Raw genomic sequence first — 14,915 nt, 5'->3', positions numbered from 1 at the left:
ATTTGCAGCGCACATGCATATAATGATCAATCTAAAATTGATCCAGTATTACGATACATGATTTCATTTGATCTGTTTAGCCATCCATTCTGTTTGCTATGCGTGTACATCATTTGCATATATAGGCTGTTTATTATTTAAAGCAGTTTTTCAGAGTTCTTCTTCTGCCGGTGGAGACGGACTGCCTGGGGGACATAGAGATGACCCAACACTACCCAGGAAACTTTCCAAGGCACCCAGATGAAGTGGTACTTTCAGCAATTTTTTGTGCTCAACACAAAGTTCCTCAGATCCCTCCCCCCGTAGATCTTGGGCAGGGAAGACGCTTGTTTTGTTTTTTTTCTTCTTTTTTTCGAGAGCAGCTGTTACGCAACAAGGGGAGTACAGCTGTCAACTACTGACCGAAGACCAACAGCGGAGAAGTAAACCAAGCGGCGAAAGAACGCAGAAAAAACACATGTGTCGAATTTTGCGCGCTCTCAAGGGATCACACGGAAGTTTTCAGAGGAGTCCCAGGAAAAGCGATCATCAGACTGGGAGCTCTCGGAGGCCAACCTCAGCGCGTCAGACAATCACCGATCAACCATGGAAGTACCCCAAATTCATCTTCAGCCGTATTTACTTCAGCCCCGCATTATGTCGGGGCGCATTTCTGTATACAGCAGCAGAGTTCGACCTGCCCTCACTCATCCTTCGATCCAAGGACGCGTGTATAACTTTTTGGAAAGGCCGTCGGGCTGGAAGTGCTTCATTTATCACTTTGCCGTGTGAGTGTTATCATCTTAAGAAGCAACAGAGAGGAAATATACTACACTCTTCACTGTAAAGTAATGCATGCATGGCTCCTCTCACTCCAAAGCGCTCGTATATTTGATGTAGAAATAGCTGCATACAGTTAATATATGCACAGACAGACATAAAGAAAGAAAGAAAGAAAGAAAGAACGAAAGAAAGAAAGAAAGAAAGAAAGAAAGAAAGAAAGAAAGAAAGAAAGAAAAAAAGTAAGAAAGGAAGAAATAACCTAATCCCCACTGCACACATAGAAGTCCTTAGTGAGAACTTAACCACCACTGCACACACAGAATAAACAACAAAACAAGAAACTAGGCATGACTGCTCATCTTCCAGTTACAAGCAAGAAGATATTGGCCCACAGGTTGCCCCAAGTGAAAATGAGGGCATATTTGGTTGGTTCCAGTGGTCTTTGCATTGATGTCACGTTTTGTTTAATGTTTTACCATCGCAGTGTCGTTGTAGCAGCTCTTTCTGGTCCTTGCTTTGTGCAGCCAGACATACTTTTTGCACGAAAAAAAGGGCTTCCTAAAAAAAAATCCTCACTAATGTAGGAGCCTCTGATTTTTCTAATGCCCTTGCCCGTACGCCTTAGTATATCATATACAGCTATGCATATACAATTAATTGCGTTTGAAAGTTATGGTTTGAGTTCCTTAACCATGAAACTCTGTTCCTTTTGATTCCTCAGTTAAGAATTGGCACTTTACAGCATACAATATAGTAACATGAGTGTTTACTTCATTTTGAAGAGTTGTGCTGCAAAACATGTGCATGCGTTAGTCAAAAACAAATGAAAGATTCATACTTGTCAAAGCATGCTGAGGTTTTTCACACGTCCTTTCCAGCAAATGTGTATTTGAAAGGCTCGTGGGTGGTAGATTTTATGTTTCTCTATGCAAAATCATCATGGCACTTAAGTCAGGTACCTTGAATGTTTTTTTTTTCCTCCCAATTATATCTTTGTAAGTAGGAAATGGCTATATATCCCCCAGGAGTGTGCCAAGTGAGCTTTGAATGACTTTCAGTTCCAGTATGTATCACTTTCACATGCATAGCATTTGGGTGGCTTGACAGCCATTTGGATCCAGACTTGGAAGTTGTCAGGAATGTTGGATATAAACCTCCCACTCCATTATGCGTATTGTGACATTGTAAGGTGTGCACTGAGGTGTGATATGACAAGGGAAAGAATGCAATCTTAATTTATTGTGGAAAATGCCCTGAGAACAACTTTGTCAAATTCACCACTCCACAAACACAAAAAGCTTTGTGCTGTTCATGCTGTAGGATAAGCACCCTTACAGTCAAAAGAAGACCTCCCTCTGCTATAGTTTCAATCAAACCTGCTCATGGCCTCTATAGCAATAGGAATGTTTTAAGGGCTGCTGAAAAATACTAAATGTACTATCAGATTTATGGCAGTATAGCTGAGTGCAATGAAGACTGTGTTACCAAGATAAGCCATTCCAATATAATCACATCCTGTAGAAGGGTACTGAACTGTCATCACCTAGAACCATTTTTAATATGCTCCTTGTAGCAATACTTTTTCCTGTCTTAGCATTCCTTGCGTCCCCATGTGTATTTTTTTTGTACTTTGTATTTTTGTGCAGACTTTAAACTTTGGATTGAAGTTTGAAACAACTGTAGGGCTAGAGTTCAGCCTAGTCAGTATCTTCAGTTGAGACTGGTTACAGAGCTGGAGTAGATGAGGCAGAGGTTTGGAGCACAAGCATGGTTGGTTGGTAGAGTTGTAGCTGGGTGATCAATGTGTAGGTCTGTACTCGCCTTCTTCAAATGTGGCTGGATTGAATGGCCACTTGTTTTTCCAATAAAAAATGACATATATACAGGTGAAAGTCAAACTTTTCCTGTGGTAAATGATCTTCATTTTATCAATGGTGCCATTTACTCCAGGCAAATGTCTTTATTGTCCCTGATTGCATCAGCAACGAGCCATTTTAGATTAAGATTAACAGTAAAAAGATTACAAACAACCTCAATGGAATGCAGCCCAACAAACATAACTAATATAACATAAAAAAACTGAAACTGTGTCACCAAACATGTGAGGCAAATAAGGTCATTTATAATGTGTTCCTGTTCATAGCAATTGCATCTCATTAGCTTTAAAAGTGTTTTTTCAAACATGAGCTGTCACAATCACCCCCAATCCCAATCACCTCACCCTCAGGTAGCAGCAGGAATGAAGAAATAGATCTAAAAACAACATCTTGGGCAAATGGAATCCTGGTTGAATTATATGAGTGAATGTATAGCTCTTTACCTATCCATTATGTACAGTGTTGTTGCTGCATCTCACATGTATGTGAACTTAAGACTCACCCCACACTACATTACCTGAATGTAATGTTTTGACAATGCAATGTCGTCAAGAATGGAATGTAAGCACATTCATCCTGCTAATAATTTACTTTTGCCTATTTTAGCCTATATCTCAAATTCATTTTGGAAAATATTTGAGAGAATATTAAACAGTGTGTCTTTATTGTGACTTCAAGATAACATCTTCCTTTCCATAAGGGACACTATTCGGGAGCAATTTTATGTTGATTTGACACTGTGTATTGGTGTGTTCATATTTATTTCTTAAAGAGCATTTACAGTAACTGTTTGATCCTAAACAACTTGGCAGCCCTTGAATTTGGCTCTATAGTAGTAAAATACTCAATGCAAAACTATAATTGTAAAATTGTAATATTTTAAAATGTTGACATATTTTATAACAGAGATTCTGTAAAAGTGCATTTAAGAACATTTAACAACTGACAAATTAATTTAGCAATTTAATTAATGTGTTTAGAATGTGCAGTTCATCACCATATATCTAAAAGGACACTTTTATGTATGTGTAGAATGAGTAAATATGCCAATATAAAAACAACAGGTTTTGCTCTATTTTCCCTCTATTTTCTTCTTTTTTTCAGGTTCCTCTTAATCATTGCTTGCTTGATTCTCAGCATTTTGTCAACCATCCACATGTACCAAGACTTTGCTTTATCAGTTCTCTTCTGGGTGGTGAGTGTTTATTTTGATGGTCACTTGATTACTGTCCTGCTGAATGATATGCTAATGATTTACTACTCCGAAAAGGAAGGAAATTGTTCACGTATATAATAATGCATAGTCAATGTGAAGTTTCAACCCAAAACAGGTCAAAATATGTCTCGAGTAAGTGTTTGACCCTAAACAACATGGTAGCCCTTGAATTTATCTCTACAGTAGTAGAATACTCAAAGCAAAAATATAATTGTAAAACTGTAATAATTATGGCCATGAAATATTTCATAACAGGGATTCTGGAAAAGTGCATTTAAGTCGGGGTTCTACTTAGGGCCCCTTGTGCCAACGTATGAGAGAAAAAATTATATTTGTCGCCGCAGTTTACCAATCTGCGGACTCAATTTACTTAATATGGGCCATCAATTCAGTAAATCTGAATCCTCGGTTTCGTAAAATGTATCCTCATTCCATTAAAGTAACCTTAGAACAGCTGTGTAAAAATAAATCATTGTTTCTTCATCATAAATAATCGCTACAAACTATCATACAAGTATATGAAGATGTTTCCCCCACAATGTCAAAAAGTGACACTGAAATACAAAGATCACAGTTGGTCTCTTAGCGCTGAATGTGAGACCCCCCCTTAGTTCACAACAACTTTCTTTGTCTTTTTCATTCATCTTCTTCAACGCATTCCTCAGAGAAGTTACCTCTTTCTGAAAAAGGCATCACAAAAAAAACATAAAAAGTTCAAATTCTCTTTCCAAGCTTGATTTTATATAACAATTCTGAACAATGCCCCCCATCCCCCATCCTAGGAAAACTGTATAACCTTTGAATGCAGATTACCTTGGTAGAATGACAATGTGGGTGGATGAATAGGGGTTAAAAATATCATAAAAGTTCCAAGTGAGAAAATATAACAAGCAGAACAAGAAAATGAATTGTCTAGCAACTTGAACATGACACTCTCAGGGGTGCAAATGTTTATAGTTTGCCAGCAATACCAGTAATTGGACTTTTCTAACAGTTTTGTTTTTAAACCATAAAGATAAATAATGGCGTCGTGGGTAAGGTATTTACAAGTACATTTGACTATATTTTGTATCCATTCCCAAGTACATTCAAAGCTGTAATTACACACAATGATAGATGTTTACCTGAAAATGTTACAATATTCCTAGGTCCATCTCATAATTTCACTTATGATAGTTTATGTATCTTTTTAATGTCTTACCCTTTTAATGCCATGAGAAAAATAATAACTCAAAAAACGGAACCATCATAGTGACCAATTTAAGTTCTCTTAATAGCAAGTGATTTACTGTCTGATTTTTTTAAGGTTCAGCAGCATGTGGAAGTAATTAACTCCTCATTTAAACCAGTTAATTAATTTCCACATGTTCGTGTAATTATGTGGCTTGATTGTTTTTTTTTCCTTCCATTTGTTCTTTGGACAGTCCAATGGAGAAAAAGTTGCAACCACTTTTGATTTTATTGATTTTGATTGTTGCAAGATAATAACGTGTGACTTAAAGCGTGGAAAAAACACTTTTCAGACTGAAGTCAACCGTACATCTCTATTTTTATATTTTTAATTTGTTCTAAGTTGTGCAAAGTGAAGGGCAAAATGTTTTTTTATGGTTTCTTATCAACAACACTTGTGTAGCTGTATTTATCTAATGTAGTAGACACTACTGTATGTAATGATTTAAAAAGGAATAAATTGACCCTTACATCTTTCTATATTTTTGCATGCGGCCCTGAAAAGAAAATGTTTGGACAGCCCTGCTGTATGGCAACATTTGGAGAGTTGGGAAGAACAGGCAGGGTCAGAAATCAGCAAAATTCTAAACAGGTTCAAGTTTTGAAACATTTCTCTGGAGCCCTGCAATTACAAGTAACAATCTGGCACTGCAGTTCTTTTTAACCAAGCACAGTTTCCAAAGTCCATCCTCAAGGGCCGCTGCCCTGCATGTAATCCAGATTTATTTCCCGACACACATGATTGAAATGATCAGGATTGTTATCAGGCTTCTGTTGAGCTTGCTGTATCATTTGATACAGGTGTGTCGGGGAAAGAAACCCTAACCCTAACCCTGCAGGATACCGGCCCTTGAGGACCGGGTTTGGACACCCCGAGCTAAGACTACTGATACTCAACAAAATAAATACATCTGCTTTCCAAGTAACATCTTCTATCGCTGTTCCGTTGGCCAAATCACATTTCACAAAATTCTCCTTCCTCATCTCCCTTTAATTTTCATCCACGACACACCTATGGTAACTCACATTTCCATAAGCCTATCACAACCTTAATGCTGTCTTCCACTTTGTCCCTTAAGAAATCCAGGAACATTATTCATATCATCTGTTTTTAATTTCAGTTAATCACTTCATTACCTTGTCCATTTTCCTAAATCTCTGTGCCTTGCTTTACTCTGAGCTACACAACCTTCATAAATAGCAGTGAGCTCCCCACAATCACAATATTTTACCACTGCATTATTTCCACACTTTCCACATTATTCATGCTGTCCTCCACACCTGACACATCCTAACTTCTTGTTCAATCCCTATAGCAACATTCTCCAATATTCTGACGCAAGGAACTCCTTATATGGGATTGGGTAGGTACTCGCTCACATTATAGCTCATATAACCAAGCTGCACCAGACGTGGCGGATTGTCCTCTAACCGCAATATCGCTGTCAATGTATCTTGTACGATAGCACCTCTTTTATGTTTAATCCTTCTCGCCTCAACCACTTTTCCCCCTTTGACTTTGAATTTCCGCATCCAGCTGTATCCCTGATATCATCCCTTTCCACCTTGCACGCGCACCAGGCACATTTGCCTTCATCCTATCCCCGCCAAGTGATTTCCTCTTTGTGTACCGAAGGTGCACTAAGACTTAACTGGGGTGAAAATTCTAGACTGACTTGAGGCTAGGTTCACATTGCGGGGCGTAATGCTCAATTCAGATTTTTTTTTTTTTTCTGTGAAAAGCTGGCTAGGTTCAGACTGCAGCCTGAAGTGACCCAATTCAGATTTACTTTCCCTATCTGAGTTGTATCTGATCTTTTGATGGCAGTCCGAATGACACAGATCCGAATTTTTTCAAATGTGACCCAGGGTACTCAGGTATGTGGGACTAAATCCAATATGTCTCCAATCTTTTGACATGCAACTTCAGTTTGAACGCATTCATCCAACTCGCACATAACAAACAATTGGCAAACATCACATTTCTGTGCTCAAAAAGTTAGGAGCACACAGACTAACAAAAAAATTGTATTTCACACACACACACACACACACAGACACACCAAAAATAAAAATAAAAATGACTGCCCCACATATGCATTGGGGACATTGTGATGTCACAGACAGTGGGCGTGCTTAGTATGTTTACATAAGTACCTGCCAATGTTTAAACGGCTGCAGTGGTAAATTTAAGGAGTAAATTAAGAATTGAAAGTGTTTAGTTTTTTTCATGGCATTTTGTGTGTGCCAGCAACGTCTCTTGATTGCTCCAAGCAAGCAGTCCACTATAAAGACTCTATAAAGAGACTATGAAGAGAGAGAATGAGACAGAACCGAAATACACCTCGTCCTCCCTTCATTGAGTTGTCTCCGCCACGTCCGCTATTGTTGTTTTAGTTTACCGTACCTAAAAATATCAAATTGTGACATTCATTGCTTGTTTGTTACATGCATGTTGGATGAATGAGACCTGGTCGTTCAGATTGAAGTCACATGTCAAAAGATTAGATACATATTGGATTTAGTACCACATACCCAAGTGACCTGGGTTGCATTTTAAAAAATCCGATCTGTGTCGTTCGGAATTGGAATCGGAATTGGGTCACTTAAAGCAGCAGTGTGAACCTAGCCTTAGAGCTGATCAAAAAAATCTCTCGCATTGAATGGGAGACAACAGCAAAAAGACCTGATATCAGTGATGCACTTTCCAGCAGAGTCTTCCCTCTATTGGCAAGTATGGCTGTGTGCACCTTGAGAAGTACTTTTGCTCAAATCTCAACCAAAAACAGATTTGCATTCAAATGTTTTGACAAATCATATGTACGTTTCCTTCTGAGTACCACAGGCAGATTTTAATAACACTCCCTGCCGTCTACCTTCGTCATGTGAGGACTTGTTCAGACCGTCAGCCAAAATCCAATTTTCAGCCCACGCAGATTGAAACTTGTTTGTGGTATGACTACACAGTACATAAAATTCCAGTTTTTGCCGGACAGATTGAGACCACTTTCGGAAGGTAGTTTCGTATCTGAGCTTGCCAAGATGCGTCTCAGTCTGAACAGCTCCAAACACATAGATTGGATTTGACTGTATGTGATGTCACGCTGCGACACGGGGCGCGCGCATTGAGGCGAAGAGTGGAAGCCAGGGGACATTACTACGCTTGTTTTTATTGAAGGTTTAAAGAACACACTTTTGTGTGACTTTTTTTCTATCTTGGAGAGGCAAAACAAAAGCAATTGTTCACTCACTTTTGGGAGAACAGGTGCGTTCAATGATCACTCACAGTATAGAATTGAATAAATACAGAGAGAAATTCCTTCAAGGCGCTAGCAACTCGTACGTGAGCACATTGCAGAGGTGGATGTGGAAAGAAATGTATGTGTTAAACCTAAATCAGAACGCTGCATGTTAACGCACGTTTTAGGGGAAGGGAATACCATTTTTTAGGAGGGTACTGCCTCTGTACCACACTACCCACCCGAGTGGGGACACGGTGCTCTTGTGCATCAAATTATTTAGATTGAACCAATTTAAGCATGAGCTGCTGATTGAAAAATAATGACGTTTCTGACGTTTTATGACGTTTTTGAGTACCATAGTTGATGCTGTCACAATTGTGTGATATCAAACACTACACATGCTGGATAGTGCCCAGTTTTCAATGTAATTTCTACATCAACCTGTTAGATGGCTCAATAATATGGCCCAGTTTTAACACGACCAGATTGCACTTGAACACTTGCTAAAAACAGCCCTAAAATTTACATTTGAGAAAGAATACGATTGGAATCCGATATGCCTGCAGTCTGAATGCAACTCTATAAGTTAAAAAAAAAAAAAAAACATTTTTTGTTACTGGTTTGGTTGATGTAAAAGATACAAGTACACAGAATTGAACTGAATCATTCCACTCTGAAATATCAACTTTTCGTTTAGTGGAGATAAAAATTGAAGGAAATAGAGGGAAATTGCACATTCACAGGACTGATAAGTTCCGTCAAATGTTGTACTGAAGTGTTATCCCTCAAAGTCAATCATCACTTCCCACTCCTCGAAGCTAACTTGTCCCACATCCAGCAGCACGCAAGAAACCCATTTCATTTTAGCAACCTTAGAATGACCTCACTATCCCTCACCACCTTTTGACCAACTGCTTACACTCTCCACCACATCTTCTGACCAATTTCTCACTCTGTCCTCACTAGCTGTACTCTTTTTTTTTTTTTTTTTTGCTTTTACAAAGATTCAGCCCACCGTTTCCTTCCCACTATTTTCCCCTGAAGCTGAGAACATGCTCTCATTTTTTGCTTGATCTCTCATCACCTTGGCACCCAGGTGAAGGGCAGTACCGGTTAAATAGAGCAGGGAATAGGTCATTCCAATCAGGCACACAAAACGTTCTTCAAAACAAAAGTGTGTTCTATTAAGCAGATTTGATTTATTAACTCAATTTAAATATGCACCGAGGATAGGACAAAAACATAATTGTCATCGTGCAAATATTTATTTCATAAATACAATGATAAAAATCGAACAATAATAAGAAATTGTTAATAAAACACTGTTCATAATAAATATTAATTCACCCATACGAGGAATTTAGTATATTATTTTGTTTTAATTTAACAAGCCTTCCTATCTTTCCAGGAAATTTTCATCGTGGTCTTCTTAGGGTTGGAATATATCATCCGGATTTGGTCAGCAGGTTGTCGCAGTTTATATGTTGGCTTCTGTGGAAGACTACGATTTGCAAGGAAGCCAATAATTGTCATAGGTTTGAACTACATACACAAACATACACACATGCACGCACTCAATAGATTCATTTGCATGCACATGTACATGTAAACAAACAAATTCCATGCAATTAGTGTCATGTTTTCCTCTCAGTCTTAAAATGAATTTGCCGTTGTGACTTTATCAGTTGATCATTTTATTACTTAAAAAGCAAAACAATTAAATGGTTTTAATGTCATATTTTTCTATGTTTCTATTCTATATCTTATTTACTATGTTAAAAAAAAACTTTTTTAATTTGCCATTTGCCATTCAAGATTTGTTAATATCTTTTAGTTTGAACAGTCCAAATCAGAATTTGTTGTATTGTTAAATTACTGGTGCACTTGTACACCGAGTTTGCCTTTTTCCAAGTCTTTCCTTCTCAATTCTCTGCACAGATCTGATTGTTGTGGTTGCTTCAATAATCGTGCTTGCGGTTGGCTCAAAGGGACAAGTGTTTGCAACCTCTGCTGTGAGGTATGACTTCTTGCTAATTCAAATGGCATATATTGCTTCAAAAAGGAGCTGTGTTACTTTACTGATGACTTGATTTTAAACATGTAGATTTGTTACTCTGCTGATTAGTTTTATTTATGTATCTGTTTATTTATTTTAAGGAATTAGTTACTTTACACGTGATTTGTTTTCAAGTCCCATTCAGCAGCTGCCTCAACATAAAAATGATAACTGGTTTTGTCATTAAATTCAACAGTCATAGTCATTTTCGATGATGGCTTAATGAAGAATAGATTTGGTTTTATTCAAAGTAAATAATAATAGCTAAACAGACTATTTATTATTGAGACCATCTAAGTAATATATCAACACCATATGGAGCTTTACAAGTCAGTCAAGGAAGGATTGTGTGCACTTTATAAGGTTGGTTGGAGTGACAATTGATCCTGTATGACTACAGTTTGAAAACATAAACATAAGAAAACATAAAGCAATCACAACAGGTCCGTGACATGCTGTCATTAGTAGTGTTGTCTCTGTTCTGTGATGTTATCGTGCCTAACCTTTGGTAAAGGAAATTGACAAAAAAATAGTAAAGTTATTAGTTATTAGACAGTTAAAAAATCTAATCACTGCTCTGGAAATAATAACGTTTTTAGATTGAATGTTACTAAATAAAAAAAAAAAAAAAAAACGTGGTCATATTAGAGTAAGGAATAGCTCTGTAGCATGTCACCAACATCAGCAATTTGTCCTGCACATATGCGAGTAGCAGTGGTGAAGGGCAGACCTTAGACTTTAGTGGGGCACAGGAAATGCCTGGAGACGGCCCATCTATTCTTAATGCGCGACAGACAGCACTGTTTTATACGTTTTTATGTATTCACATAGCACTTTTTTCCCAAGTCCTGCACTTTGTGACAACCGCTGAACGCCACAGCCACATTGAATGTGTCAAAGTGAATGTGTCACGTCCAATACGGGGGATGCATTGACGTTGCTTTGAATCAACCAACTGGTTCAATAGATGTCTAGCAGAAATGAAAAGGAAGAAAAAGGAGGAGAAAAGTTGTCATCATTTTAGATGTCCAAAGGGTTAGGGCTGCTGTGGTTTCTTTTACACAATGGATTTAAGTGGCCGTTTATTTGCTGACCCTAATGCCTTAGCAAAAATGTGACATTCTACACACCGAACATACTGTGTGTAATTCTGTCCTTCCTTTACTGCACACGTCACATGTTTGTCCTTCTGTCTTGCATAAATGACCTGAATGAGATATTTGAGTAAAAGTATAATAGCAAAAAGTTGGATAGTGGGGGGGACTTCTTGAGTAAACGTCTTAGAGAAGCAAACCTTTGCTGTACTTGAGTATCAAAAGAATTGCAAGTAAACTTGTTGTCTTTTAACTATTTTTTCTAGGGCGATCCGTTTCCTGCAAATACTGCGTATTCTCCACGTAGATCGCCAGGGAGGAACATGGCGTCTCTTGGGGTCTGTTGTATATGCCCATCGCCAGGTACTTCATTATTTTATCAAGTCCGAAATTCTCTGGGTGATACTTTTCATCTTCATTAATATTTGATACTCTAATATTATCACATTTTAAACTCGCAAAGTCTCATACATTATTGCCAGGAATATTGACAGAAGGGCTCAAAAAAGATGCTGTGCGCAATTTTTATGGCTTTCGACTCTAATGGAATTTCCGCTCCCTTCTGAGTTTCAATCACCTGAGAGAGGTGACTATGATTACCCGCTCCTGCCACAATAGTTCTACTTTTCAATGTCTATTTCTTCCTGCTGTGATTGGATCATGCTAAGCTGTTAGTATCAGCTAATGACCAAATTACTCCTCAGTAAGGCTAGCCACGGATTGAGCCATCAGAAAAGAATGTGTTTTTTCATTGCCATTATTTCCTCAACCCTTTTGTGACATGATTTCTCATTGCTGCGACTACATCATACATTTGACAATAGTTATGACTAGTTCTCACAGTGTATCCACCATGGAACAAATGCATCGCCGCTGAATAGGTACAAATGACAGCGAGTGTGTCATTATTTGTGTGTTCGGTATTCAGTTGTCAAGCTATACACCTGTGCAATAATGGCGATACACATGCATGAATACAAAAAATAAAAACTGCTGAACAGCTGGTTAGCACATTTGCCTCTCAGTGCAGGGAACATGGGATCAAAGCTAGGCTCTGGCCTGCCCTTGTGATGTTTACACCGGAGGCTAGACTAGACTAGAAAAAAAGGTCCCAAAGTATTCACTAATAGCACCCCTCTATTCTTTATTAATGAAAACAATTACCTCAGTTTTGTATTAGTTAACTGAAGGAGATTTTGTTTCATCCACTTTTGATGGCAACAGTGACAACTTGTTAATTGAACCGCTGTCATGTGGGGAAATTGACGAATATACCAGAAAAAAAAAGAATGCTGCTTGCTTTTGAATTGAGCCACGCCGTACATGCTATTAATTCTACAATGTCAGGACACCTGTACCCTCAGGTAAAAGTTAGGTAGCGCATAGTCACATTGACCTACATTATGGCAGAGCCACCATGCAAATGACAGGGTTATCAAAGTGACCGGGGAGAATTCATGCTCAGTGTGTCGCAACCACACTCGATTTGTGCCTTTCCCATAATATCACACTGTAGTGGGAGAGTTACTATTTTGTTTTGTATCCTACAGCTGCAGTTCCCCAGCACTCTATAAGCACTGGAAGTCACATTGCATTTCATTATGTGAAAATGCTGCATTGTATCCTTGATGTGTGTTTCTTGCTGGGGTTTTGTTTTCACAGTGCCGGTTAGGTGAACACCCTTCTGTGGGAACATCTGGGGGTTTCAAATTTACATTCAGTTTGTTTTCATTTAGTCTAATCACTAACCAGTCTTACTCGTATAATGTAATTTAAATACACACTAAATAGCATTTGCTTGCATCTGGCTTGTAATCACACTTTGCACCATTGCTCCACACTGGCTCAGGAGCAGATGGGCAGCAGTGCCTCATAAATGTGGTGGCTAGTTCTACTAAAATCTGGTAATGACTCCAGGAAGACATGCATGGATGTATGTAATAAAAGAAATCTTAAGGATAAGCTGAGGGTAGGATTTTAAGGGGTTGCTGGATTTAATGTCCGTGGTCCAGCAAAAATTGTGGAGTCTTACTACTTTTTACTCCATTTTTTCCCCAGGTTCATTTTAAAGAAGACAAACAGTGAAGCTATTGTCGGGGGAAATAATGAAAGAAAAAAATAAACCCATGTGCATTGACCTGCCTCTTCTCCTTTGTGGCAGGCTGCAAAAAAACATATGGTAACATTTCTGGGCCAGTAAATCAAAATCTTTTGATTATGTTCCAACTGAAAATACTGTCAATGCTTGCGCACCTATTAAACAAATATTAAAGGGGAAACTGAAGATAGTATTCACTTCATGAACTTCAAGAGAGCATTTTTTGCAAAAAGAAGGGCCCAATCCCGGTTGGACCTCTTCAGACAAACATAGAAGGCTGCAAAACATCAACTTCTGTTTATTTGCTTTTTTGTTGTGTTGTAAGTATATGACAGTTTCCATTTTTGCTCTGGTACATTATTATTACAGTACATAAGAAATCACTGTAAATAATTACAGAGTATCGTCCACAAATAATAATAACAGAGTATCGTCCAAAAAATGTCACAAAAGCACTATATTATATTATATTATATTATAGTACATTGTAGTGATATTGAGTTCTTAGAATACATTTGCCTGAAGAACAACTCTGGTTACCATGTTTCTTTCTTTTACAATGAATGTCAATGCTCCACACATATGCTTTTAATTTTTTAACACTTAATACAACACTGCTGTGTGTGACGTGTTGCGTAATTCACTTCACATCACTGGAATATCCTCCTGCCCCATTTAAATGAAAATAAAAAAAACTCTTCGTGTAAAAACAAGTGTTTCATACCCACTCTTGTGTCTTGTTCTTAAATGAAGGGAAAATGCCTTTTTTCTTTTCGGATTGAGTAAAAACATGTACTCTTTTTTTGTATCGCAAAGAAGGTAATAATCAAGCATTTTTATGTAAATGTGTACTCCAGGAGCTGATCGCGACCCTTTATATTGGCTTTCTGTGCCTCATCATCGCCTCATACTTGGTCTACCTGGCAGAAAAAGAAGTTCAAACCTTTAATTCATACGCTGATGCCCTGTGGTGGGGAATGGTGAGAATCTATTAGAGGTTGTTACATCATGATCATGCCACGCCATCATAATAGTAGTTTATCCTTTAATATTGTTAGAATAACAATTACAACAATATGTGCCTGAAATCAAAATACAATCAAACAATTGATCATTCTAGCAGTTGCAGTTTAGTTCAAATTTTAGTTGTTTATATATATATATATATATATATATATATATATATATATATATATATATATATATATATATATATATATATCTACAATAATACTTTGCTTATTTAACAGAACTGTGATACCAAACTGAGACATTAAGTGTTTCAGATATGCAGTTTAATTATCAGTTTGTAGTTTTTAAACTCCTTTTTATGTTATTGT

General features: G+C 37.7%; 1 protein-coding gene across 1 annotated transcript in view; it reads left to right on the top strand.

Moving 5' to 3' along the window:
* The first annotated feature begins 343 nt into the window (after positions 1-343).
* Positions 344-14,915, top strand: part of kcnq1.1 (potassium voltage-gated channel, KQT-like subfamily, member 1.1) — a 32,853-nt gene continuing 18,281 nt past the window's right edge. Inside the window, exons 1-6 of the mRNA XM_088413838.1 lie at positions 344-767; positions 3,744-3,834; positions 9,736-9,862; positions 10,266-10,344; positions 11,744-11,840; positions 14,433-14,555. Of these exons, the coding sequence (XP_088269964.1) occupies positions 586-767; positions 3,744-3,834; positions 9,736-9,862; positions 10,266-10,344; positions 11,744-11,840; positions 14,433-14,555 (699 nt within the window). The 5' untranslated portion in view covers positions 344-585. The remainder of the gene's footprint in view (positions 768-3,743; positions 3,835-9,735; positions 9,863-10,265; positions 10,345-11,743; positions 11,841-14,432; positions 14,556-14,915) is intronic.

Source organism: Hippichthys cyanospilos, chromosome 4 (assembly GCF_059441005.1).
Source record: "Hippichthys cyanospilos isolate Australia breed blue-spotted pipefish chromosome 4, RoL_Hcya_1.0, whole genome shotgun sequence".
Taxonomy (NCBI): Eukaryota; Metazoa; Chordata; class Actinopteri; order Syngnathiformes; family Syngnathidae; genus Hippichthys; species Hippichthys cyanospilos.
This window is presented reverse-complemented; position numbering and strand designations above follow the sequence as displayed.